Source organism: Aulonocara sp. 'chitande type north' Nkhata Bay, linkage group LG12 (genome assembly GCF_057382095.1).
Source record: "Aulonocara sp. 'chitande type north' Nkhata Bay isolate Kocher_YH1m ecotype deep benthic linkage group LG12, A_spYH_male_GT1.1, whole genome shotgun sequence".
Lineage (NCBI taxonomy): Eukaryota > Metazoa > Chordata > Actinopteri > Cichliformes > Cichlidae > Aulonocara > Aulonocara sp. 'chitande type north' Nkhata Bay.
This window is the reverse complement of record NC_141355.1, coordinates 7,681,703-7,707,642: the sequence shown is the minus strand read 5'-3', so window position 1 is coordinate 7,707,642 and position 25,940 is coordinate 7,681,703. Positions and strand designations below refer to the sequence as shown.

At 41.9% G+C, this 25,940-nt stretch overlaps 1 protein-coding gene across 1 annotated transcript in view; it reads left to right on the top strand.

Moving 5' to 3' along the window:
* LOC147316860 (breakpoint cluster region protein) overlaps nucleotides 1-25,940 on the top strand; it is a 31,113-nt gene that overhangs the window by 4,146 nt on the left and 1,027 nt on the right. Inside the window, exons 2-22 of the mRNA XM_086313409.1 lie at nucleotides 9,671-9,852; nucleotides 11,149-11,253; nucleotides 13,443-13,628; nucleotides 14,636-14,743; nucleotides 14,969-15,029; nucleotides 15,144-15,196; nucleotides 15,276-15,416; nucleotides 18,090-18,211; nucleotides 18,462-18,627; nucleotides 18,810-18,929; nucleotides 19,107-19,182; nucleotides 19,284-19,388; nucleotides 19,482-19,556; nucleotides 20,069-20,166; nucleotides 20,361-20,474; nucleotides 22,946-23,005; nucleotides 23,897-24,006; nucleotides 24,410-24,549; nucleotides 24,741-24,875; nucleotides 24,987-25,092; nucleotides 25,819-25,940. The exon at nucleotides 25,819-25,940 is cut by the window's right edge and continues 38 nt beyond it. Of these exons, the coding sequence (XP_086169535.1) occupies nucleotides 9,671-9,852; nucleotides 11,149-11,253; nucleotides 13,443-13,628; nucleotides 14,636-14,743; nucleotides 14,969-15,029; nucleotides 15,144-15,196; nucleotides 15,276-15,416; nucleotides 18,090-18,211; nucleotides 18,462-18,627; nucleotides 18,810-18,929; nucleotides 19,107-19,182; nucleotides 19,284-19,388; nucleotides 19,482-19,556; nucleotides 20,069-20,166; nucleotides 20,361-20,474; nucleotides 22,946-23,005; nucleotides 23,897-24,006; nucleotides 24,410-24,549; nucleotides 24,741-24,875; nucleotides 24,987-25,092; nucleotides 25,819-25,940 (2,385 nt within the window). The remainder of the gene's footprint in view (nucleotides 1-9,670; nucleotides 9,853-11,148; nucleotides 11,254-13,442; nucleotides 13,629-14,635; nucleotides 14,744-14,968; nucleotides 15,030-15,143; nucleotides 15,197-15,275; nucleotides 15,417-18,089; nucleotides 18,212-18,461; nucleotides 18,628-18,809; nucleotides 18,930-19,106; nucleotides 19,183-19,283; nucleotides 19,389-19,481; nucleotides 19,557-20,068; nucleotides 20,167-20,360; nucleotides 20,475-22,945; nucleotides 23,006-23,896; nucleotides 24,007-24,409; nucleotides 24,550-24,740; nucleotides 24,876-24,986; nucleotides 25,093-25,818) is intronic.

The following is a 25,940-nucleotide window of genomic DNA, read 5'->3' as shown; positions in this document are numbered from 1 at the left end:
AAAAAATAAATAGCATAAATGTTTTATTTTAATTTGGAAATATCATTGGTATTTTATTTTTGAAATAAAATTTTTTATTTTTTTTGTCAAGAAGCAGTTAAGCTCCATTTAGCCCTGTACCTCTGTAGATAACCCTAGCTAACCAAGCTAGCTAGCCTACACTGCTAATTTGGCATTCCACTTTATCATCCAAATATGAAAAATTAAACAAGATGTGATGGCCAAAATACTATATCTGAAGCTTTAAAACAGTAGTCCACAAACGAGTGACGGCAAAGTGGCTGCTTCCATCTTTTCTTTACAGTCTGTGTTCAAGGCTCACTACTAGTTTTTCCAGGTACCTCCAAATGTTGCTCCTTTCCCTACTGTGTAGGTGTCACACGGAGTCAGCACACAGCTCTTGTCACAGGCCTAAACAGCAATGTTATTGTGGTTAATTAAAAAAACTCAAACTAGGTGTAAGAAATCTCTGAAACTAAACTGAACTGAAAGCAAAAACCTAATTAAATAAAAACTAATTAGCAGTTACAAAGGTTTGGACTTTCTATGCCAAATAGTGCATCCCATGACCAATCAACTGACCTTTTGTGTTTCCCTATTTGATACGTAATGCCTGTTTGACACTTTGACTACAGAAAGAGTCTGAAGTGCAGCCTTTTTTTTTCTTTTCTTCAGAGGAGACATGTTGCTGACATAATGGCAAACCTGCGTCATGTGGACCTTGCTTTGTGGATTACCAGAAGTCTGGATTTCATGTTGTAATAATTTATTTATTTTTTGCACGTTGTTAAGTTAGTCCTCAAGCAGGGAGCTGGTTTGAGGCCAGCTTTTGCAATAAATTGCTCTTTGTTGTGGTTCTTGACTTTCAGGGAGCTGCTGGAAAGTGTTTTTTCTTGTTGCATTTATCACAAAGCACTGCGGCATTGACTAAAATCTCTTGAAACGACTGAGTAAAGAAGGCTTGTAAAGGCGCTTTATGGTCCAGTTAGCTGCACATTCTGTAACCATTAGACAAACTGCCATATACTGCACATGTTTGGGTGGTGGTAGGGGGGTTTTCTGCACTCTGTCACCATGTCATTTCGCAGGGTCCGTGCTGCTGTTGTGGGAGTGCCGTAGTGGCAGTCCGCCTGCGCATGGGGAAAAAATGAGTGACTTACCGTTAGTGACACCTCCGAACTTCTCTAAACAAACGCGTGCTTGTCCTACTGTGTCTCAGCTGTGAGAACTCTGTGAAATGGCCAGTCTAAAATTGATGCATCTCAGGGGACTTTTTCCTATGAATAGAAGAAATAAGTGTTGTCTCCTGGTTTCTGGTTTAACTAGGCCAATTGTCAAGAGCTGCTGATTAGCTGTGGACCTTTAAGGAGGCCAGCTCTCTTATGGGTTTATTTTGCCATAATTAATTATCATCACAACGCTGACGTGCCTGTGGCTAAAGAAGAGTCTGGGTGTGTAGACTGTCTCGTGGTTAATGTGTTATAGTGAGAGGGCGTAAAAGAAAAAGGTCAGCCAAAAGGGAAAATGATAATCTCCCATTAGTTTAATCGTGATCCTCTCTGCAAAAACCAGGAGATTGTCTTTTAGGATGCTTTTAGCCCGAGCCTGCCTCAGTCAGGACATGGCACCGTTTCTGAGCGTAGATGGGCCTGTCTGCTGTCGCTGTGACATTAATAGAAAGTGTCTATCTGGAAGGTGACTAACGTTCGTCTGATTGCCTCAGACCACCACTTGCTGCCTCAGCAGGAGTCACACCGGTCCTCCGGGTAATTGTGGACTCATAAATATTTGAGGTTCCCCGTGTAAGCCCAGACAGGCCTATCGTTGCACCTACGTATCAACATCTGAAGTTTGGTGGGTAAAGAAGGGGAAGAAGTCAGCCTCTCCCTTTCCTTAAGTAAATGTAAGCCTACAAGAGGAAGTGCTGGCAGCTCTTGAGGGCTGCCAAGTCTGCCTTTGTGTGTGCGTGTATGTGTGCATGAGCAAGTGAGGCACCTGTTCTTCTGTGCAGTGTACTGGGTAAAGTGGTCAAAAGCTGGCAGGCCATCAGTACACCAGGCCAGGCATCGCCAGCTGCTCTCACAGTAAAAGCCATGAATGACCTTTTGTTTCTGTCAGAAAACTCAACAAAAACATTTGTTTCGAAACTATGCAAGACGGTTCACTTTAGGTTTTCCTCAAGCTCCTCTGTGCAGTTACTAACATACACGCAGAGGAAAGGCTCGGGCCTGTTTACAAGCCTCCTCGGGCTCGGTGATCCTCCCTCGTGCTCAGCCTCAGCCCTGTGCTCCTGCGGCTTCAGCTCTCCTCAAAGGGCCCTCTGTGCTGCTGGCTGGCAGGCCAAGTGTTTATGGAATTTCTCAGCTGTTTGTTGGGGTGTGGGGGGAAGTGGCTAATGAAATGTAATGTGCTAAACGAGTTCACCTCTGTCACAACGGCCTGACCCATGGTGCTTGTGTCAACCTTTCTTTCCTGTAGTAGAACGTTTATTTTAGGCAAAACATTCAGTGGCGAAGTAGAAGAGGCAGCAGTATCAGAACCAAAAACCCTTGTTAATCATGCTCGTGTTTTAAACTTTATACTTCCGGTTAGTAACTTTGAGCTTGAATAACACAAACCTTACTGCAGTTTACAAAGTGTTGTAACTTCCATGAAACCATCTGAATCTGAGATGATTTGATTCTTTTCTGCCACGCGCCTGCACTCAGGTACAGTTTACCTTAAGGCGAATTCGCTGTAAAAACGTGTGTTGCTAGGCAGAATACCGCTGGCCAGTCACATCAGAGCACATCAGGTGAGGCCCATTCGCTAATATTTAATTCTATTCATACATGCAAATGAATATTTCATTACACCAGGAGGTCACTTTAATTTTTTTCTTGTCACTGCTTACATTTCTGAAAACTCTGCCCGTTATCAGTATGTGATGAAAACTCAGCAGTTATATTTGTGTCTGCTACAAAGCACAAACTTGAAGGTGTCATCCTGTAAAGTCACAATAATTGGCAAATGAAATAAATCCTGCTTCGTGTTAATTATTCCTCGCTGCTGGACTTGAGTTAATCTTTTTGCTCGCCTTTGCACCGTTGTGTGTTTATTTACCCGGGCTGGAACTGTTATCGGGGCTTTTATTTGCTCTGTTATGCGGCACATTACAAGCTGCAGTATGTCCACCCCGAGCTATTTCTACATACGTTGATTAGTAGGTGTGCCGTGTTTGGCGGCCCAGTTCTGACCTACACCGCTCGATGACTGGCACTAATTTTAGGCTGCCCCACAGCAGATCATAGGCGAGTGCTGATGGTCTTCAATGCGTTCCACAGGCCTGTGGTTTAAAGGACCTCCCGGGCCAGCAGGCACTCCACACGAGCCCAGATGTGATGATGAATTGACGGATAACATTTTTACAGTTTGAATGGCCTATTAGGGGCAAGGAAATCTTAACCGAGATATTCCTTCATTTATCTGAAAGAAACACCGCAAATCTCTGAGAATAACCTCACAGACGTCACAAATGAGCAAAAAAAAAAAAAACATAATCAGAAATTCTTTGAGATTTAAGTAACAAAATTTATGATTGAGGGGATGAAACTGCTTTTCTTCCCCTCTCACACACCCAACTTTAGTTTACTGGGTTTGATAAACCTCATCACACCACAGATACATCCTTTCTGCTTACGCCCATAGACTGTATATAAAAGATGGGCACTAGTCTCTGTGTGTTAGAACCTTAGCATTAGTGTTTAGGCCCCTGGGCATGTTGCCTTTTTTCTTTCTTTCTTGACATATATGGACCAAAGAGCAAAGTTCTATGTTACCAGCTAGCTACAAAACTTTGTTAGCTCATGTTAGCACGCATTTAAAGTTTTTCAGAAGAGCTTTGATGTCAGATATAACATGCATTTTTTTTTCACATGAATTACTTTAATCTCAAAAACTGTCATGTTTTTCTTAGAAATGTCAAAATCCTAAATTCTGAGGGCATTTTTCCTCTGATAAATTGCAGTATGAGGATAAAGTTGCTTGTTGCTAATTATCGTCTGCTGTGATAGACGGATATCAAACTCTCAGACTCTGTATTCTGATTATCCTGTGTCACCACATATCGTAAAGTCCATCTCAACTTGCTATGAAGTGGGGTCACCACATCAGGTGTTTGAAAGGCTGTCACCCTTTGACCGGCCCCAGTGTTTGCCCTCCTTATCACCGCTGTTTCCCGAGTGATTCCACAGATCAGAGGAGAATCCATTTGGAGCCATAAAGTGGTGCTAAGCTTTTAACAACCTCTCACATTGGCCTCTTATCTTATGTTTTTTCTAGAAGTGATACTTTCCTCTCCAGATCTATACAACCGTTGTAGAGGCAACAGAAAGGCCGTCCTTTAGCATATCTTTTTTTTTCAAACTTTGTAAATAAATTATGGATGCTTACTGTAAAATTTCAGTTCCAGCCTTTTCTGAGCCAAATAGTCCATTTGATATGTGTGCGTTTATTTATGGGAGCTTGTGATCTAAATTCTATCCATCCTTTGACTGACATTTTGGTGGATAGTCAATATGTTCACAGCGGGGTCCAGTAATTGAGGATTGACTCAATTTGTCTTTTCCCAGCAGTGAAATGGGCAAATATGGATGCTACCATTCTAGTTCCAAGGCTCGATCAATAAACCTCTTTGCCCTCTAAGTTTTATTTTTGGGAGCTGCTGTCTGATAATTTCCCCCATCGGTCAAAAAGAATTGAAATTTTACCTGTGATACTTTCAAACAATGACATTAATTCACACAAGCCACAATAACAGCAGATCAGTTCATCTCAGTCGCAGCCCACATCAGCTGATCCCTCAGCTGAAACTCTTCGAATTATCTCATGTGGTGCATCTTCAATCAGTTCAATATTATTTATTTATAAAGCACCTAATCACCTCAAGGCTCTTAATATTGTAAGCTAAAGGCCCTACAATAACCCTAAACAATCAGACGATGCCAATGTAAACAAGCACTTGGCAACAGTGGGAAGGGAAAACTTCCTTTTAACAGGAAGAAGCCTTCAGCAGAACCAGGCCTCAGGGAGGGGCAGCCATCTGCTACGACCAGGTGGAGGTATTTAAGATGCCTGCCTACAGTCACTCCAAATCTGCAAGCTGCTTTGCAACCCATCTCCACACCAGCTCCCCCTCTCATGCTGTGTCTGAACCAGACAGTGTCATGTCTGTTGCCACTGGTACCTGCTTCTGTGCTCAGGTCGCGCAGTTGTTCTCACTTCCTCTGGCTTCTGTGTATGAATGGGGAACGTCAGGGAGATGTGCTCCCAGAACCTAAATGACCACAGATGAAAAAATAACTACTTTCCAGAAAAAACAGCATATTTTTTAAACTGCTGTGACCTTAAAATGGCCACGTGATAACCCCAACCATTTTTTAGAAACCCAATACAGACTTTCACTCTGATGAAAGTGTCCCAAATAACACTTCCTGCTTCTTCTGTGATTGCTGTGTAGTGAAAAGGGACCACATGATTATTCCTGTGTCAGAGAATTCCCGATGCTGCTGCCGCAAAGATTCTGCTGCACATCTGTCGCTCCCTCCCTGCGTGTTTTGTCGTAGTTCATCTCTATGGATTAGGATTAGTGTATGTCTTTGCTTTGTCATCAGTGGGATATCCAGTGTGTATCCAGCATGCCTGTGGTATTAAAACTGCTGTGACTGTATTCTATGCAAGGCTCTTGTTTACATGCTGCAGGAAGGCAAAGTGCTTCATGATGACTGATTATTCCCCAGAAGCAGGCTTGGCAGTTGTTTGGCCGAGCCCCCTTTTATATATCCTTGAGATCTATTTTTGGGTGGTGCTCAGAGTGCTGGTGTGGGAAACCAAAACATTCAGTGTTGTGCATTAATAGGTAATAATACTTTTTAAATGATTTGCTTTGATTCACGGAACTAAAGGAAATCCTTCAAAAACATGGAATTACAGATTTCCGTGACGGTCCAAAATGAAATCAGCTTCTGTCTGATCCACAGCTCTACACAGCTCGCGACCACAGCTGTCGGGTTCAGCGATCTTATGTAATGTCATTAGAATGTATTTATTACGGCTCTATTGCACAGCTGAAACCATTTGTTGGGTATGAGACAGAACAGCAGGATTATTTTGCCACCCTCCAGCTAAATGTGTGATACTTTCTATTGTGTGATTTTGAAGCTGTTGGGATGCTGATAATAAAATAGGAACATAGCTCCTTCACTGTGACTTCCAACGCTGGCTGGAACATTACACTCTTAAATTGACTGAAATGTGTACTGTATTGAATAGTAATGTGCACATAGAGGCTGATAGCTTAGCAGTAATTGTTAAATCTAGATAACATTTACCTCAGTTTCGTTGGTCTATAATAAGATAAGATTTCGAGTTGCAGATATGACTAGCCTCAAATTTAAACAGGCATTTTGCATTGAAGCTAATCTGTTTAAAACAGCAGAGCTGCAAAAAAGGACTCCAGGTCATGCTCTTAGTAATATTTTCTTGGACTAGAAGGGCCATAATAAAATGAACAGGCATTTGCAAAGTACTTGAAAATGAATGGATTTTGAATTTTTTTTAACCGCGTCTTAGATCAAAGTTACTTACATTAATAGGTGGCATAAATCTTGAAGATTGGTCAAAGTTTGGTTAATGGCTTGTCAGATTTCTTAAAACCTGCAATCACTATCCAGTTTATTGCTAGTACCGGGTTAGAACCTCTTCGATCAGATGATCAAGCAGTTGTCCACACTGAGGAAGAAGAAGTCTGCCTTAACAGGAAGTAAACCAGATTTTCAGCAAATCACAGACAAAACCACTTATAAAGATTTTAATGTTTGAGTAATATTTTTCCGAATGCTAGTTGTATTTTTGTTGCTAGGCAGAAATTTCAGGATTACTGTTTTAAGTGTGGTTAAAATGCAGGCCTCAAGGGCCGGTGTCCTGCAGGTTTTAGGTGTGTCCTGGATCCAACACAGCTGATTTAAATGTCTAAATTACCTCCTCAACATGTCTTGAAGTTTTCCAGAGGCCTGGTAATGAACTAAACATTTGATTAAGGTGTGTTGACCCAGGATGATATCTAAAACTTGCAGGACTCCCTTGAGGTCTGGAGTTCCCCACCCCTGCTTTAAACAGTGAAATAATAGCACACTTTGGGTCGAGCTCTGCTGTTTAACAACTGCATCTTGTAGGTAGTTTGTAGCTGTGAAAGAGCAGCTTTTACTTTGGTTTATTTGCTCACCCCTTTTTAAAAGTCTGTTTGACACCTAGGTTCTTCTTAGTATAAGCAGAAAAGAGACATAAATTGTGAGTCACAGTGAATTATTGGAACCTGTACAAATCTGTTTCCATGTATGTCTGAAAAGTGTGGGCTGTCTGCAAAGTCTTTAATTATAAAAGGCATGTCACTGTTAGCTGGAATGTAGATTTGATAGCCGTGACTGTAGACGAATGTGTGTATTAGGAGTGGAAGCCTTTGTTAAAAGATGACCTTGTGCAGAGAGCCTGTTTCCGCTCTGAAGCAGACAAATTGCCGAATTTTCCGGACAAACTTGCCTGGACACTTCCTTCACGCTATCGGCCCTTGTGATTGCTAGAACAACAGCACTCACTGAGGGTCCATTGTGATGTGCACTTTCTCACACTGACCAGAGCCAAGTCAGTGCTGTGCTTTTAAAAACGTCCCTATAAACAACACAAGTGGCTCAGTATTTAAGGCTTCGGTACATTTTTTAAATCCTCCCTTTTACTTATTTGTGTTTGGACTGTATTCTAAGCTCTGGCTATTTCTTAGTTTAGATAGTTTGTGGCTCCAAAGCTGCAGCCTGAGAGAGGATGCGTTAGTCATCCTTTCCCGGGCTCGATGTATAATTTCACCGAAGCCCAGAGTAGCCGTTCACATGGACTCCCCCCTGGGCTGTGTAGCTGTTTGGACTGCGGTAGTCTCCTCCTCAAGCAGTTCATACAGCTCTCTGTCTCTGCTGGGCCCAGTGTGTTTGTTTGACGCCTTTGTCACAGCCTCTGCGGATGTCATCCTGTCAGTTGCCTGTCTTCAAGGCCTCCCCAGGGAAACTTGTCTTTATCTTCCTCCAGTCTCCGGAATCCTCTCTTTCCTGTTTTCAAGCTGAGGCAAACCAGTCTTGTAGCCATAAAACTGTTATGAATTGTTGTCTTTTTAAAGTGTCCACTCCATATTGGTATTTTTATTTTTTATTTTTTGTTGTGCGGATAGGCATCTCTGCTCTGGATCTTCCACACAGCTTGACAAGCATGATATACTAATAATTGCTGGTGAGTCAGGATTGGCTGACACTGATTACAGGATCTAGTCATTGGCGATCTGATTTTATCTGTCTTAAAAAATCTGATTTCACAAGATCCAGGGAGTATAACATGTTTCGCTGTGGGATGCAGTCATTCGGCTTTGTTGTTTTGGATCTCTCTAAATGCAAAATAGCACAGATGTGCATATGAGGGCATGTTGTGACCCATAAAGAGTTTATGTTCAATTTGTCATTGTTATAGCTTAATTTTCCAGCGTATGCTGTGAGCTGGATGTCATCCTGATGTTACCAGAATGACACTAATTTATCCATGTAAATTTAAACACTAGGGTTAAATAAGGAGTTCCACAGGGTTCTGTGTTGGGACCAATTCTTTTTACATAATATAATATAAGTGGATTTGAATGGAATTGAATATTATGCCCAGTTAAAGCACTATCTTTCACATTTCCTGTGATGTTGAACACTGCATAAAAAAGCTGAAGGAGGCATGATATACCAAGGTTGGCATAACAAGAGCTTGTGTGTTACTCGTGCAGTTTGCCAGGCTAATCCGATGACCTGGCAGGAGCCCTCAGCGGCTGGCTCTGGCTGTATGGTAGATTTGTGTAGGTAACAGGTTTACAAAGATTAAAAGATTTAATAGGAAGACAAATGGCAGGAAAAGACAGCTCATTCCTTATTTTAATACCCGCTGTTATACATGCAACTATGTTCTGAAAACGGTTTTCCAACAATAAACACACACTGGCAGGAAAATATCACATAAATACATTACAGAAATGTCTTGGCCTTAAATGAACAAAGATTCTTTGGCATCACCTGAAGAGGGCTGTTCAGTCAAGACATGTCGGAAAATGAATGAACTGAAATGGTTTTGTTGGAGGAACAGTCATAAATTCCTCTTCATTGTTTTGCAAGTCTTATAGGTGGCTACTGAAAATATCTGATGAAGGTTGTTACTGCTAAATTCAATAGTTTACTTACTTTTTTCCAGCCTACACTAGAATATTGCTCAGTTTGTTCAGTGAGAGAGATGAAAAAAGTTTGTATAAAGTTTGACACTGTGTTAATAAAATCTGTGATGCATGATGGTAAAATGCATGATCAGGACATTCTTTGGATTCTTGTTTCATTAAAAAGGAGTTTTTACTAGTTTTTTTTCTAGGCTTTAAATGCACATCTTCATCACTCCCACTATGTCCAGGATCGCTGTGTTAGCACCTTCTGGCTTATTCACAATTGACAAAAACTGAAGCTCCAGTTTGCTGCATTTCCCATGATGTTTTCTCTGCTTTAACTACACGGCCTAACAGTTTAATAGCACACCATGTGACTATTGTGCTTTGTTTCACTGTTTCTCACAGAGGCATCCTACAACGAAAACTCTCCATCATATGGCTACGACCTGGAGCATTCAGACGAGCTTGGGCCTCGCCACGGACCTCTGTCCTTCACGGGATCTCCTACCTCCTCGCCACGGCTCCGCTCTAAAATCAGGAGCAACCGAGACAACCAGTCATCTGGTTCTCTGGACTCCCCGCTGTCGGTAGTGTTGCTTTAATGACTACAGTTAGAGTCCTTCATTGCCATCTCTCCAAACGTATTTCGTAGCTGTGGTTTCTCAGTTCTGTGGAAAAGTTACTTCTTCCAATATCACCCTTTGGAAGCCCAGGCCTTCCTCATTTCATTTCAGTTTTCCTGTTGTTGCTTGCGATTCTGCTCCCACATGCTTTATGTGCACATAAGTGATAAACGTGCTGCAAGATGTTGAGGAATTTGCTTTTTGCTGCTTGATGCTGGAGGAACAAATGACTTGATTCAAAATGTGGCACAGTGCCAGTCTTATGACATAACGGTGTCTTAGCACTGTGGTAATCTTTAAAAGATTGTTATTGCTAAATTTTTTTTTTTTTTTACTTAGTAAGATCTTTAAAAAAAGTGTGATCCTATATTTCCCATAATATATCTTGATGGCATTTGCTGTCACACCCTGCCTTCTTAAATAAAGGCCTCCAACTTACAAACTGCACGTCCCCACAGTTTGTGATTTCTGGTGCTGAAATGTAAAACTTTTAGCCACTGAAAGTGACAAGCAAACTAAATAAGGCGCCCTTCAGAGAGGCATTAACAATGATACCCAAGCTCAGGCATCCATACCGCAACAATAAAACATCCAGTGCGTGTTTGCCATGTAGCTCCCAGATGGGAGTGCTTTTCAGCGTTGCTGAAAAAGACCATACATACTCAGCAAACATACTGTGTGTAAACAGATGTTAAAAGGAGACGGCGCTCCCCTCCCCCTCCAGTCTGCCCCTCTCCTATCTGCGGTATTCTTATCCTCTGATGTGTACACTTGGTGATCTTCAAAGCCGAAATCATGGTGGAGGGTGGGTTCACTTGACTTGCAGCTTCTCCTCCTCCTTCTTCTTCTTCTTCTTCTTTTTTTATTTAGCAAATATAATGGAAGCATTTGATGCAATCAGTGCTCCAGTGAGTTTCTCATTGAATGACTCCTACTGGGGGTGACAGATGTCTTTGACCTGTTTGGACTAACAACTCCAGGATCAGAAACACATTTGTCTTCCTCAAGATGCTAGGAGTTTCTGCTGCTGTCCTCTTGGAATGTAAAACTCCTACAGACCTCCTACAAATCTGGACTCCTATAATCCCACAGCAAAAATATCTGCAGCTGGGGGTTTGCAGAGGTGCACGGGCAGCTTTTGTAAAGATCAAACACGTTGATAAATGGCATATCATTACTGTGACTGTGTGACTTTTGTGTAGGTGAATACCATTTCTCCCTGTTTGCCAACTGTTTTCTTTCTTCCCGTGTTTGTTTCAGGTGGAGCTGGATCAGGAGAAGGGGTTAGAGATGAGAAAGTGGGTTCTGTCAGGAATCCTGGCCAGTGAAGAGACCTACCTCAGCCACCTGGAGGCCCTGCTGATAGTATGTGTAATATGAAAACAGGCTTTTAAAAGACGTTCTTAGCTTTAGTTTAGTAGCAGCTGAAAATGGGACCTATTAAGGTCATTTTCAGCTGTTTTATAATTTTATTCTGGGAATCCATTAGTGCAGCTTTGCCTGACTTGCAGTTCACAAAAACCCTCAGTTATGTTATAGTCACCTTTTATCCATCCACTCAGTCCTCCTTTGTCTTAAACAAGCTATTTTAATTCCTGTCTCCTGAGGGCCTCTTAATTAAACTTAATTTAGTGGTGTAATGCAAGTATTTTTAAACAAGTTCAATTTTCTTATTCTTTTCTTTAGTATTTCTATGTCATGCTACATTCTACTTTTGCAAGTATTATACTTTATATTGTATTATTTTAAAAGATTCAGCCAATAGTTATTTTGTGGGCGAATACAAAGTATATAAACTGATAATGTTTTAGAATAAGGTATTCAGCAATGTGTAAATGAATTGAAACGCCTGTAAGTGAGGTACTAATGACTGAATGAATATGAGTCACTGTGAGCAATGAGCATTTTGACTTTGTGGGGGAAAAAAAATGTCTTCATGTTCATACAAGTAACAAGGACGTGCATGAACATGCAATCCAGAGAAAAGCTAAAACCGACCCCACGATTTAATGGGTGTAGAACCACAAGATATCACAGCAACAATAACTTGAAGTTATTGTTGTTTGCTGTACAACTTTATCAGTCTCTCATGTCGTCGAGGAGGAATTCTGGCCCCCTCTTCTTAACGTTGTTGCTTCAGTTCATCGGGTTTTGGAAGTAGTTGTGTGTGAACAGCATTTCAGTCAGATAGAAGCCTGGACTTTGGCCTCATCACAACGTTGCAGCAACTGGATTCTTTTCTTTTTCTGCCCTTTTGTTGTAAATTTGCTGCTGTGCTTGAGATCATTGTCCTGTTGCATGACTGTTTTGGCCAAACTTTACCTGTTGAACAGATGGCCTCATATTTCACTCTTGTGTATACCAAAGTATTCTGGAGTTCAATGCTGATCAGTGGCTGTAAAACAAGGCAGAATCATCAAATTATCGCCCCTTCACCTTAACCACCTCATATGTGCTTCACAGCTGGTATGAGGTATTTGTGCTGATATGCTGTGTTTGGGTTTTCCCTGAAGTGCCGGTGTGTGTTATGGCCAGATAGCTCCACTTTGGTCTTGTATTTCCAAAGGACATTTTTCTTAGAAGTCTTGTGGTTTGCTCATATTCTACTTTGAAAACCTAGACTGTGCTGCTACGTTTTTGTTTTTTGTTTTGTCAGAGAGAACAGGCTTTATCCCAGAAACCCTTCAAACAAGCCATACTTGTTCAGTCTTGTTCTAATTGTACTCTCATAAACTGCAACATGCTAACTGAGGCCGGTGAAGTCCGAGATGTAGCTCTTGTTTGGCTTTTTGTTTTTCCTAATCTGATCATAGTGCGGCCTTATCTTTGCGTGAATTTGCTGGGTTGTCTGCTGATTTGAAGACTGTGGTGTTGTCAACACACCTGAATGCTCCGGACCAGCAAACTGCCTAAACCTCTGATTTTATAGAGATGCTCAAACTTGGTGATGATCAATTAATTTGCATTTGATTATCAAAATGTGACTTACTTATATTTTCTATTGAAGCAGGAAAGGTGTACTTCACTTTTTACAGGACTGAATATATTTATGCTAATACTTGCGTATTTAAAAATAATGGATGCAGGATTTGTAGCAAAGTACTTTTATACTTTGTCATAAAACTAGAAAAAGCAATTTGAAACCTAGCACACTTAGCATTAGAAACACACTAGAAATGAATCCAATTATTACAATTTTGTTACCTTATTTTGTATAACTTTTGATAAGATAGCTGACGTAAGCTAATTTTGTTAGCATAGAGACTGGTCCAACCCTTTTAAATAGTAAATAATAGATTTTCTTCATGCAAACAAACAAGATAACTTGCAGTTATATGACAAATTTCTTTGCTTAACTGTTTTTTGGTGTTTTTGCAGACACAGTGTTCACATTTTTAGAATTATCTCATGTTAGCTAATCTTAGCTAATGCTACTAAACACGTCAGTCACCTTTGGCATTTACTGTATTGACTCATGTTCTGTGGTTACTATTTTGCAAGGCCTTCAGTTATTCTTTATAAATGGTCATATATGGTTGTGATTATTTTTGTAGCCCATGAAACCTCTGAGGGCAGCAGCCACAACATCCCAACCGATGCTGACCATCCAGCAGATAGAGACCATCTTCTTCAAAGTACCGGAGCTTCATGAGATCCACAAAGACTTCTATGATGCTCTGCTGCCTCGAGTAGAGAGCTGGAGCCACCAGCAGTGTGTGGGCGACCTTTTCCAGAAGCTGGTAACTAAGCAGCTTGCTTACTTACTTAGCTTTGTTTGATGTAATGGGATGAGCTGGAAAACAAAAAAGTCAGTCTCAACATAACTGTAAGTTGAGAATGTTGCTCTTCCAGTTAACTCTCATCCTCTGTCATAATGATCTCACTGGTACAGCTGGTGCTGGGAAAAAAAGACAAATGTCACCTGTTGTTCATGGACGGTTGCTTTATGACACATGAATGAAAAGCTTTAGCCAGAACATGTTCTTCCGTTACTCCTATTAACTTGGAATTCGGCAGAAACAGACAAGTAAACAAGGAAGTCTGAACGCAGTGAACAACAAAGTGTTTGATGAGCTGATAAAAGTGAAACATTCCTTTATTTGATTTGATTTGTAACAGTTTAAGCAGAATTTAGCCACCATATAAAGAGTGGCAGTCCTTTCAGCTAAACTCAGTTCTCCTTTGGATAAAAAGAGCAAGCATCAAATAACACGAAACCTCCAACCACCAAATTGCATGTTGGTTTTTGATCAAAGAGACCACCATTCCTCAAGTCAGTAACTTTCAGATGCTAATTATAGTGCTCCTTAAATGTCATTCCTTGATCATTAATGAGCGTTAAAAGAGGGGAGACTTGGAGAGGGGAAAGGTGGGAGTCTTTGGCTGTAATGTAATCCTCAGTGGATCTTGCACATCTGAGTAGACTGCCTGGAGTCGTCTCCTGGCCAGATAAAAGCCTTGTTTCGCCACATGACAAGCAGTAAAGGAGTGCAAAAATCCTCTATAGAACGTTAATGAATAAGAGCTACCTCAGTGTTTGCCACTGGATGACGAAAGATTAAAGATGCATACATGCAGGGATTTCTATAAACACGTGCACAAACATTGAATCACACTCTGCTTTATCAGTTGCCTCTGTATTCCTGCCAACTCGTGCCTGAGCAGGCACAGCACACTGTGACACTGTGGTGCTAACAGACTAGTAAAATCTATCCGAGTCTAAGCTTTATCTGCTTGTGCCCTTTAGGCCAGCCAGCTCGGAGTGTACCGGGCCTTTGTGGATAACTATAAGGTTGCTGTGGAGACGGCAGACAAGTGCTGCCAGGCAAACGCTCAGTTTGCAGAGATATCTGAGGTATGTAATCATGCTACGCACAGCAGGACTGCAGCAGGCAAGTGTTTGATGTTGTGCAGCTCCCCGGGACAAGTGATGACAGGGCTGTTTTCGGCAGTCCTCGCAGTGTAATGAGCTGAGCGACTGCAGCAGTTGTTTTAATTGCTCCGTGGGTCAGTTACTGTGGTTTCTCAAGTTTTTTTTGTCTTATTCCAAATATTTCCTCTGGTGTTGACTTCCTGGCAGAATCTCATGGTCAGAAGCACAAAGGATTGCAAAGACCAGTCGGCTAAATATTCACTGGAAAGTGAGTAGTGACTCAGATGAACACAGCGCCTCCACGTTAATCAATATTGCTAGGAGTAGTTGAGTTGTGATGAGACCTGTTGAACTGACTCTTCCTCCTCCTCCTCCTCCACAGCTCTCCTCTACAAGCCTGTGGACAGAGTGACGCGCAGTACTCTTGTTCTGCATGTAAGTTGGATATGGAGCTTCATTTTATCCATATGAAGACTTTCCTACAACTCTGTTTGTCATATTTCCTCTATTCTAGGACTTACTGAAGCACACACCTTCCAGCCACCCAGACTATCCGCTGTTACAGGATGCCCTGCGCATCTCCCAGAACTTCCTGTCCAGTATAAATGAAGAGATCACACCGCGCAGGCAGTCCATGACAGTAAAGAAAGGAGAGGTCAGCGTTTAATCAATACTATGCTCATATATTTGACTTTCTCAATGAACACCCACGCCTGCAATTTCCACTTTATCTGGACTGTTGACAGTAAAATGTTCAAGGTGCCTGGAAGCTGCTGTAAAAGCGTGTGTCAGGTTGCTGCTGAGTCATCTCACCCTGTCTGATGTAGCCATGAAGGAAGTGGAGCGTAGAGGAAGCTCATGACAAAGCCGTGCAAACACACCGGAGTTGAGGGGTCTCCAGGAAAATCCGTCGATTACCTCTGTGCTCACTCCCATCCTTCCCTCAGAGCTGGTCCATCCCTGCTTCCCAGAAATGACGCCTTATCAACTTTTACTGTCTAAATTGCTTTTCGCAGTGGGTGTGTACGGGCTTAGTAGTGCTTCCTGACCTCTCTGTCTCCCCCTGCGTCACGCACCTCTGGGGTCTGAGTCAGATGACCCAGTTGAGAACTTCCTCTGTTTTTCCTGGGAATCGGTTCTGCCCACCAGGATAGGATGTCAAATTCAAGAAAGTTTTCCAGGACATTCCTTTGCTTATTGTTCAGGAAGTCTGAACGCCTGCTGAGAGATCGACAGATAACAAGCCATGACTTGGCTATCAATTGAAAATATGGGTTTGTTGTTGTTTGCGCTCACCTCGTGACTAAATGTGCATCCATTGTTGATGTTTTGCAACGTGACCGCCTGTAATTAGCCCGAGCGTTTAAACCCGCGAGCGTGTTTAGCTTCACCTCCGGTGTGCATGCCTCAGTTGTCATTTTAGTGCAGCAACATATAGCATTAGAAGGGTGTGAACTCTGTGCAGTGACAGCTGTTGTTTTTTTCCATTGGATTATTGACAGTTTGTGGTCTTGTTTAAGTCGCAGAACAATAAGCGGATGTAACCCTGCCACCTCTTTCAGAAACCAGGATGGTGTCGAACGTGCTTGAGTCCTTCACCAGCGTGTTTGTGACTTGCCAGAACCGAGCTGGTGTAAAAACGGCAGAGGAAAACCATGCTGCAGTGATTTCCTTGTTTTTGTCAGACTGTGGTTGGTGTGGGATGGCAGTGTCTCATATGGGCAGTGTCACTGTAAACAGCCTCATCCCAGAGGTCAGAGGGAAGAAAAGGAATTTAGATGCATGCTGTTGCAGGAAAGCTTAGTGTCATCACATTGTACAGCATAAGCTCAGGCTCCAGTATCAGAACCTATTGCCAAATAAGAACCTGAAACACAGAGCATAAGAGGCTTAAAGAGACAGTCACCCCCGAGATCAAGCTTCATTCTTTCATGCTGGTTATACCAAATGAGACCAGGCAATGTTTTTCCATTTTTTTCAGTGTTCTGTTGTCCAATTTTGGAGCCAGTGTGAATTGTAGCATCAGTTTTCTGCTCTTAGCTGATAGGACTGGCACCCAGTGTGGTCTTCTGCAAGGTTTAATGTGCTGTGTTCAGAGAAACTCTTCTGCATATCTTGTTTCAACAAGTGGGCATTTGAGTTATTGTTTCCTGACTGTTTTCAGACTGATTATTCCCCTCTGACCTCTGGCATCAACAAGGCATTTTCACCCCGAGAATTGGCGCTCACTGCATATATTTGCTTTTTTTCCGGAACCTTCGATGTAAACTACAGAAATAGTCGTGTGAAAAAATCTCAGTAGGTCAGTAGTTTCTGGAATACTCAGACCGTTCAAATTCACTTAAATCACCTTTCTTCCCCAGTCTGATGCTCACTTTGACCTTCAGCAAGTTGTCTTGACCATCTCTACATGGATAAACTCATGACAGGAGTTTCTACCATGTGATTGACTGATTAGATTTGTGTAAATGAGCAGCTGAGCATATGTGCGTAGTATGCTCAGATGACGCCATTATGTTTACATTCTATCATGCGGCCTCTAGAGCTACCCTTTATTCACGGGCATAAACTGTATACAAAAGATGGACATTCATTCATTAAAACTGATGCGCAAACACAGCTATGGCAAAAGAAACCTGGTTAGTGAATTGAACTAGCAGAGAAACTATTAGCGGTCTGTGTTTACATCCACCAGCCAATACAACCATTCCCCTAACTTTAATCCTTTACAACATCCAAATGGGTTTGTTTTGAAACAATTACTCCCTCCAGCATTTGTACAGGAAGGGACAAACTATTCATAGAGGCTAAAACCAATATTCTATCTAGTAATAATGATGCTTATTAATGTGGTTTAGTTGTGTGTATCAACATGGCAACTCCTTTGTGAAACTGCCCACAGCAAAAGTTCACTGGATTAAAGTTTCTGGAAAGAGAATTTACTGCTGAGTTTTTCTCTTGTACTTTTTGGCGTTTTGAACACTACAAGGCAAGCTTCATTTAGTTCCATTATATATAAGCGAAGGTCGTAATAGCCTTTATTTCCAGCACTGGGCATTTCACTTCAAAACAATCTGGGTGGATAAATACTACTGGGTTGAATTCATCTGAGAGCAGTAGCAACACCGCAGCGTTTAAAGTATTCACAACCATCAGCACTTATATAATGTGAAACCATTTTAAACGGCGCAACAACGTCAAACCTAAATTAGACGGTGTACTCTCAGCACCTCCTGTGGTGTGCCACTGTTTACCCTGCAGCAGGATAGGTATACTGGTTGAGATGTGACATGCTTTGTACACACTGATCCCTTGTTTCCTTTGGCAGAACCGTCAGCTCCTGAGGGATCGCTTTATGGTGGAGCTGGTGGAAGGTTCCAGGAAACTCCGTCACGTCTTCCTCTTCACCGACCTGCTGCTCTGCACCAAGCTGAAGAAACAGGCTGCAGGGTGAGTCTGGGTCAGCGTCCAGCCTGAGGTTACAGATGCAGGCATGTGACCTGGAACATCCACTGGTTTAAACCCCCGTTGGGGAAATGAGAGTGACTCCTCCCAGGAACTTAAATTGTCCTTTGCTGAAAATAGAACTATTTCAGTTTGAACAAACAGTTTTTGTACTCTGACGCTGCTAACAAGCGATTATAAAGGCAGCTAAAAAATATATTTATTTGTAGCCTTCTTGTATCTTGTATTTCAACAGGAAAGGGCAACAGTATGACTGTAAGTGGTACATCCCCCTGGCTGACCTGACCTTTCAGACCATCGAGGACTGCGAGTCCAGCCCCGTTCCTCTCGTTCAGGATGAGGAGATTGATGCACTGAAGATCAAAATCTCCCAGATCAAGAACGATATCCAAAGAGAGAAGGTGACTACAGAAACATATGTGACAGAGTTCAGAACAAACAGCATCATACCACCAGGGTGATGACTGCTTTGTACCAAAAAAACAAGCAAAAATAAATTGAGGAAGTACAGATTAACATGTGAGTAGAGCTGAGTGTCTAGACAGGCCTGCACTGCATTAACGCTGCTCCTGTTTATCTGCAGAGAACCACTAAAGGGTCCAAGGTGATTGAGCGACTGAGGAAGAAGTTGTCAGAGCAAGAGTCCCTGCTGCTTCTCATGTCTCCCAACATGGCTTTCAGGGTGGCCAACAGAAATGGCAAAGTGAGTCAGGGGTCCTTAGGAGGGAATTAGGGAAAGGAGTAAAGACTTTTTATATGAAATAGGTTTTTTCTATCATTGTTAATTTGGTTTTTACTGCCCTCTGCAGTTGATACAATGAAATTGCACCATTTGAGCTCAAGAAACTATTGAAATACTCTTCCCCCTTTTGCCTTTCAGGGCTTCACATTTCTGATCTCTTCTGATTACGAGCGTGCAGAGTGGAGGGAGCTCATTCGTGAGCAGCAGAAAAAGTGTATGTTTTTTTTTTTTTTCTTATAAAAATTTAAGACAGGATGGCAGCACTGTTGAAGCAGCTTCAATTTTATTTTCACCCCCTTTCACTGTAACATACAGGCTTTAAAAGCTTCTCTCTGACTTCTCTGGAGCTGCAGATGCTCACCAACTCGTGTGTGAAGCTCCAGACTGTTCACACAATTCCAATGACAATGAATAAGGAGGGTAAGATTGTATAGCATTGGATTAAATCTACGTTTTAATACAGCCTTGTGTTGTACTTAACATTTGACCCTCCTGCCTCCTTTCCTTCCACAGATGATGAGTCACCTGGTTTATATGGCTTCCTGAATGTCATTGTCCACTCTGCATCGGGGCTCAAACAGAGCTTGAGTAGGCGTCTTAAAGTTGTTGTTTTTTTTCTAAATAGAAATCATTTTGTTGATTACTGTAAAGGTTGCATGTAGTTTCACATCACTTTGTGTGTTGACCCATCCCGCTTCCTCCCTTTCGCTTTCTCTGTCTCTCTGCGGCTGTCAGCTGGGAGGGCAGCTGCAGGAGAACAAGTGGGATTAGTCATGAACACGCCTCTTCAAATACACCTTTGAGTGCTCAAATCACCGCCTGCTTGAGAAACTTTACACTGTTTGTCACAGTGTGTTTAAAAAAAATAGTTCCCAGGAAACAGCCAGTGATGTTGACTGGGACAAATTTACTGGGAAATGAATATCAGAGTCACATTAACTAAAGAGAAAGAGAGGGTTCTGGTCCAAAGCCAGCAGTCAGTTGCAGAGACAGAGGAAGCACACAGCACAGTCTGGGCATGTCTCAGCTGGGTGACTAATGTGGATGCTCAGTTTTAAGTTTCACTTTGATTCAACTGTTCTTCTGCTTCCACCCGCTAGACCTGTACTGCTCTCTGGAGGTGGATGCCTTTGGCTACTTTGTGAACAAAGCTAAAACACGCATGTACAGAGACAGCACAGAGCCCAACTGGAACGAGGTGAGAAGACAAATCCGTAAGCAGAAAAAGACGTCCCTTTACTCAAGCAAAAAACTCGCCCACATATTTTGCATGAAATTATTTGAGTAGTTCAAAAAAAAAAACCTCCATTGTATACTCAAGGAAATTCAAAAATTCACACAAATGTGCACACGGCTGAAACCTAATGAGCATTTGTTCTGTTCCTGCACAAGGAGTTTGAGATTGAACTGGAGGGCTCTCAAACGCTGAGGCTGCTCTGCTACGAGAAGTGCTGCAAAGAAGACGGAGAGGTCACAGACAAGATTGTGGCTAAAGGACAAATAAAGGTACAGACAAAACACAGAAGATGTGGGTCACAGCAGAAGTTTGTATGTTTGTATAAAAAAAACAACTTCAAAGAACGATTACAGTTTTAAGATACTTCTTATTAGATTTACCAGTTCAAGATCTGACCGATAGCAGCTTTCCTTTGGTCCAAATCAGTATGAACATCTGGGAGTTTAGAAAATGGTTCAGTTTATATAATATTTTGCGTGACTACACATATTTTTTTTAAAGTTGGTCAACAAAAATGATGTCTGTGCCAGGACACTGGGATACTGTATGATGTAAAAAAAACAACTTGTGAACACTGCCATTTGCTGGCAGGTCCTGGTGTACTCAGTCTACATTTTGGGTATAATTTATTATTACAATTTATAATTCATGAAGTTGGCGCCATTATGGCATGTGCATAAATGCATGCAACACTTTGACTTTAAGAAGCAAGTCGTTGGATTCTCAGATGCAGCAGGAATATTACAGTCAGCAGAAAGACTTCTACAAAGAGCTCAAAGCAACACACTAACTCCAGCTGGGAATAACATTTTGTGAACCCTTTAAACTGTGGTCAGCATTAGTGAGTCTCATTAATTCAGCCTGTCACAGGCTCTTTTTTTCTTCATCACAGTAAAGAACTCAACTGAAAGTTTCATTTGTAAACCTTTTACTCTGTTACATATGTGAACTTGTGCAGCAAAATGAGTGAATTAAAGGCTGTATACATAAACGCTATTTGGCCGATGTTTCCCCTGGTCTTTATAGACCAGTGTTGATACTGATCTCGACTTTAAATCTTAACATTTCCACGCACAAATCTCTGCCTCTGTAAATTGAGCTTGCGCCCTCTAGTCTGTTGATTCTGGCCACTTCACAGTGTTGTCTTATCTGTGTTGGCTAATCCTGCCCTGTGGGAGCCCTTTGCCTTTGGAAAAAGAAATGAGTCTTGAGGTTGCCACTGGGTCACTTCAGCTTGACCCCCTGATTGGGTGTAGTGACAGGAGACGGATTAGACTTTGGGGTTGACCGAATGTAGCTGCTGGCACTGCTCCAGAGTATAACAGAGCGAGAAAGACTCACGGCTCTGTTTGATCTGGCAGTGAAGGGATTTCACTGCTGGACAGGTGGGTCAAAACACAGCGGAGCTTTAGAGGAGGGGGCATGGTGGGGGGTAGCATTCAGATATTTGCTAGCAGCTCCGAAGTAGGGCACCAGTCGGGTGTATCGTGGATTTGAATATTAAGTAATGCGTCAGATATGAGGAAGACGAGGCACGTGTTAGTTCTGATGTTAAAGGTCAATAGTGCTAATCGGTAACTAGGCTGAGAGGATCCTCTTTAGGCTACTTGATATGCAAATTTACCAGCCAACACTCCTTGCAGCGGCAGGGGTGAAGCATGCTGGTAATGAGGGTAGGAGGGGATTCTCAGGAGTTAATCCCCCAAATCCATCTGGGAGGTAGAACAACACACAAGCAAACGTGGCTGACTGGCGTGGCTTTGTTCCTTTCTGACTTCCAGTGGAATGAAAGGATATGGAGTCTTATATTGCATGAATGTGAAGATGGGACAGCGGGACACGATGATTTTTTTTTTTTTTTTTTTTTTACTAAAGATTCAATGAAGAGGATCAATATTCTTCAATGGCTCGTTATTCGGGGAACAAGGACCCGCTGCTCTTGTTAGTGTGCCGGCTTGGAAAATTGTGATATCCGTGGAACAGTGCTGCTTTCTTTGTTTGTTTACCATCAGTCCGCAGAAAAAGCTTTTCGGAGTTGAGAAACGCAAATGCCAGAAATAAAGAGCGAGAGTAACCCAAAGGAAGAGGAGATCATGGATCAGGCAGAGGGTAGGCTTGAAGAAGAGGGAGACGCAACTCTAAGAAAACCCACGAGTACAGGGGCCCGTTTGTGGGAGAGAGTCCGCAGCAGTCTGATCAGACCAAAGGTAACGTGGTAATGTGGAAGTGAGCTGCGGGCTGTCTCGGAAAGCACTTTTTTCCTCCTCCTGGCAGATATCTAAAACCCTATTTCTGTCAGGCTTGAACTCTTTTGAGGTTTAGAACGTGTAGTGTAGCGCCTGTGATTGTTTTTTTTTTATCTTTTGGATAAAGAAGCATTATATAAGAAAATTGTTTTCACCGAGCAAAGGATTATCTCAGTGAGATTCGATGGTTTCTTGGGTGACAGAACATCTGTCGCATTGGACAGACACGGTGCTTAGTGGTGAGGGCGTGATGTTATCACATTACTCATGCCTGATCACTGTAAATAAAAGCTGGCAGTTGCTGTTAGTCACATGCCTCAAATAGATTAGTGGAATGGGATAACACCAGCAGAGACATGTGGTGCAATTACACTGAAATTTTCCCTAAATTTGTTCTTGCTCACTAACTTTCAGTTCAGATCAATAGGCGCATGTTTTCTGTTTTTTAAATTGTGAACTCATTGTCCATTTTATTTATTTTTCTTTCCTTCTAGTTGGATCCACAGACGCTACAAAGTAAAGACTGGCAGAGGACAGTCATCACCATGAATGGGGTGAGTGTTTCCAGCTGACCAGAGAGAACCGGCTAAATTAGGAATGACACCGAAGTCGGCAGCTGATTGATGGGTTTCAGTGTCGAGTCCACACAAAATTTACTGGAAAGATAAATGTTGAGATTTAAATGCTGGTTCTCCTTGTTTGTCTCACCATTTCCTCTTATTAATGATGAATAGATATTAAGAAAGTATTAAGGCTACTTAAAATCCACTTTAAGATGTCTCAAATATGCCATCCATCATCTTCCGTTTAACCAGTTCGTTTGTTTTTGTGTTTCTGTTTAACTGGAATCAACTGTGCCACGTTGTTAAAGGAGATCAGCTATGTTTTCCTTATCTCATATTAAGATTAAGACAATGATGTCAGAGCATGTGCGAGTAATCCCAGTGAGCTAAAAGCTGAGTGATGAGTGCAATGAAAGTAGGTAAACATAATAACATCTCAGGCAAGTAGCTCTTGCTCTGAGCAAAGAAGCCCCGCAGACGTGCTGTTAAAACCTTCAGTTTGAGAGAGGCAGCCTGGCCAAAGAAAGCTGGCTTAAAGCAAGGACGCAGGGAGGGAGAGCAGCTTGTTTCAGATGGTGGATGAAATAAATATGATAACTGTGGACCATCTTCAACTGTGAATCATGCAAAGCTACTCTAGTAGAGTCCAAGATGAAAAATCGACGCTAGAAATGAGCTTGAACCAAAGTAATATATAAATATGGGGGTCTATGGGGCTCGACTTGCCAGCCTGCTTTGGCCACTTGCCAACAGTTGCTAACTTTTGATTAACAGTCCAGTAAAACAGACATCATCAAGTCGCTTTGCTGCCTCTTTATGTTATGTTTTAGGATTGGACTTGTTGTTATCACTCAGGCTGACTTTATCTAATCTTTTTGTCAGATTGAGGTGAAGCTTTCCATGAAGTTCACCGGCAGAGAGTTCAGTTTGAAGCGAATGCCTTCCAGGAAGCAGTCTGGCGTCTTTGGAGTGAAAATCAACGCAGTAACAAAGTGAGTAGCTGTTATGTGTTGACTGTCATTGTTATCTATTTGTAAGAGTTAACATGTTTCATTATGTCAGTATATGTGAAAGTTTGTTTGTTTTTGGCGTAACACCAGGACCCTAAAGGTGAAGCACCAAAGGGGATTTTTTTCATTTTGTCATTCACGCCAGAAACATGCCAAACTACCTTATGTGGAAAAAGCTTATTTGACTGTAACTAAAAAACAAAAGGAAAGAAGCTAGACCGCCACAAGTCAGAACAGATTGATGCAAATGTGGTCTTTAAAAACATTAGTACTGGTGATAAAGTAAATAGATTCAGCTGTGGTCTGATTTACATGCCCTGTTTCTACGATCTGTGGAATTCTTAGTAGCTGTAACCTTGTTTTTGTGCCACTGTGTCATTAATAGGCGAGAACGCTCCAAGGTCCCGCTCATTGTCCGCCAGTGTGTAGAGGAGATTGAGCGACGGGGCATGGACGAAGTTGGGATTTACAGAGTATCTGGTGTCGCAACTGACATTCAGGCGCTGAAGGCTGCCTTTGATTCAAGTGAGTTCACTTTAAACTTGGGAAACAGAGACAGCTGTTTTAGAACAAATATACTTGATGTGAAGACAAATGTAAGAAAAGAGTCCTGAGAAATCGACTTCCACCCTGCTCAGTATTTGTTTTTGTTTTTTTTTCCTCAAAGCTCTTGTACTCCTTGGTATATACTGACCGATGTCTCATTTGTCTTGCAGACAACAAGGACGTGGCTCTCATGATGCGGGAGATGGACGTAAACGCCATCGCGGGAACACTGAAGCTGTATTTCCGTGAGCTGCCGGAGCCTCTTTTCACTGATGAGTTGTACCCAAACTTTGCTGGAGGCATTGGTTAGTCACCACCTCATGTTTAACTCACCCCTACAGCATCTTTGTTGGTCAGGAGGAGATACATTTGTTGTTTTTGTCACCAGAATATTCATATGTGCATCTGCCTTACAGCTCTTTCTGACAATGTGGCCAAGGAGAGCTGTATGGTCAACCTTCTGCTGTCCCTACCGGAGCCTAATCTGTTGACTTTTCTCTTCCTGCTTGACCACTTGAAAAGGTAAACAGCTTTCATTAAATCTGTTATAGCACGTACCGAGTTATCAAAATAGAAGACACTTTAAGAACATTAAACAAGACTGTCAAATCTTCAAAGAATTACATTTATATATCAAGGGGTTTTTTTGCCTCTTAGGGCCATTTTTTGTGAAAAGAGTACTGAGAAAGCAGAATATGATCATGAGCTCTGAATAGTGTTGTAAGCAGCTGAAATCAGTTTATTCTGTAGGGTAGCTGGACATGTAGCCTTAAACATAGGGTTAAAGTAGAGCCAATGATTCTTCACATCAGAAAAGCCCCACAGACATGGTTCTTGGTGGTACTTGATCTTTGTGATTTTCTGGGAACCCTGAGGTAGACTCAGAACTTCCGTAAGCGAATTTATCTCATCTGGCCTGGGAAAATCTTGGAATCTCCCAGGAGGTACTAGAAAACATTGCTGCCCAGAAGGACATTTGGAATATCCTGTTTACCCTGCTGCCTCACAAACAGATGAAGATGGGTGGATGTTTCATAGTTTAGTTAAATATGAATTTTGTGTGGTAAAAGATGGTTATGGTAACTAATTTGAATGTAATTGTTTGCACACTTTTGGTACAGAATCAGTTTGCTCACATCGCTTTTTACCTCATCTCTTGCATTTACATTTTATACCTTTTGGTGAAGATGTGCTGTTTAGTTAGGATTTTGCTAAACTAATTTTTTTTTTTTTACATCATTCTTATAGGGTGGCTGAAAATGAAATCATCAATAAGATGTCTTTGCACAACATAGCCACCGTCTTTGGCCCCAATTTGCTTCGGCCGTCTGAAAAAGACAGCAAACTCTCAAGCAGCTCGCAGCCAATCT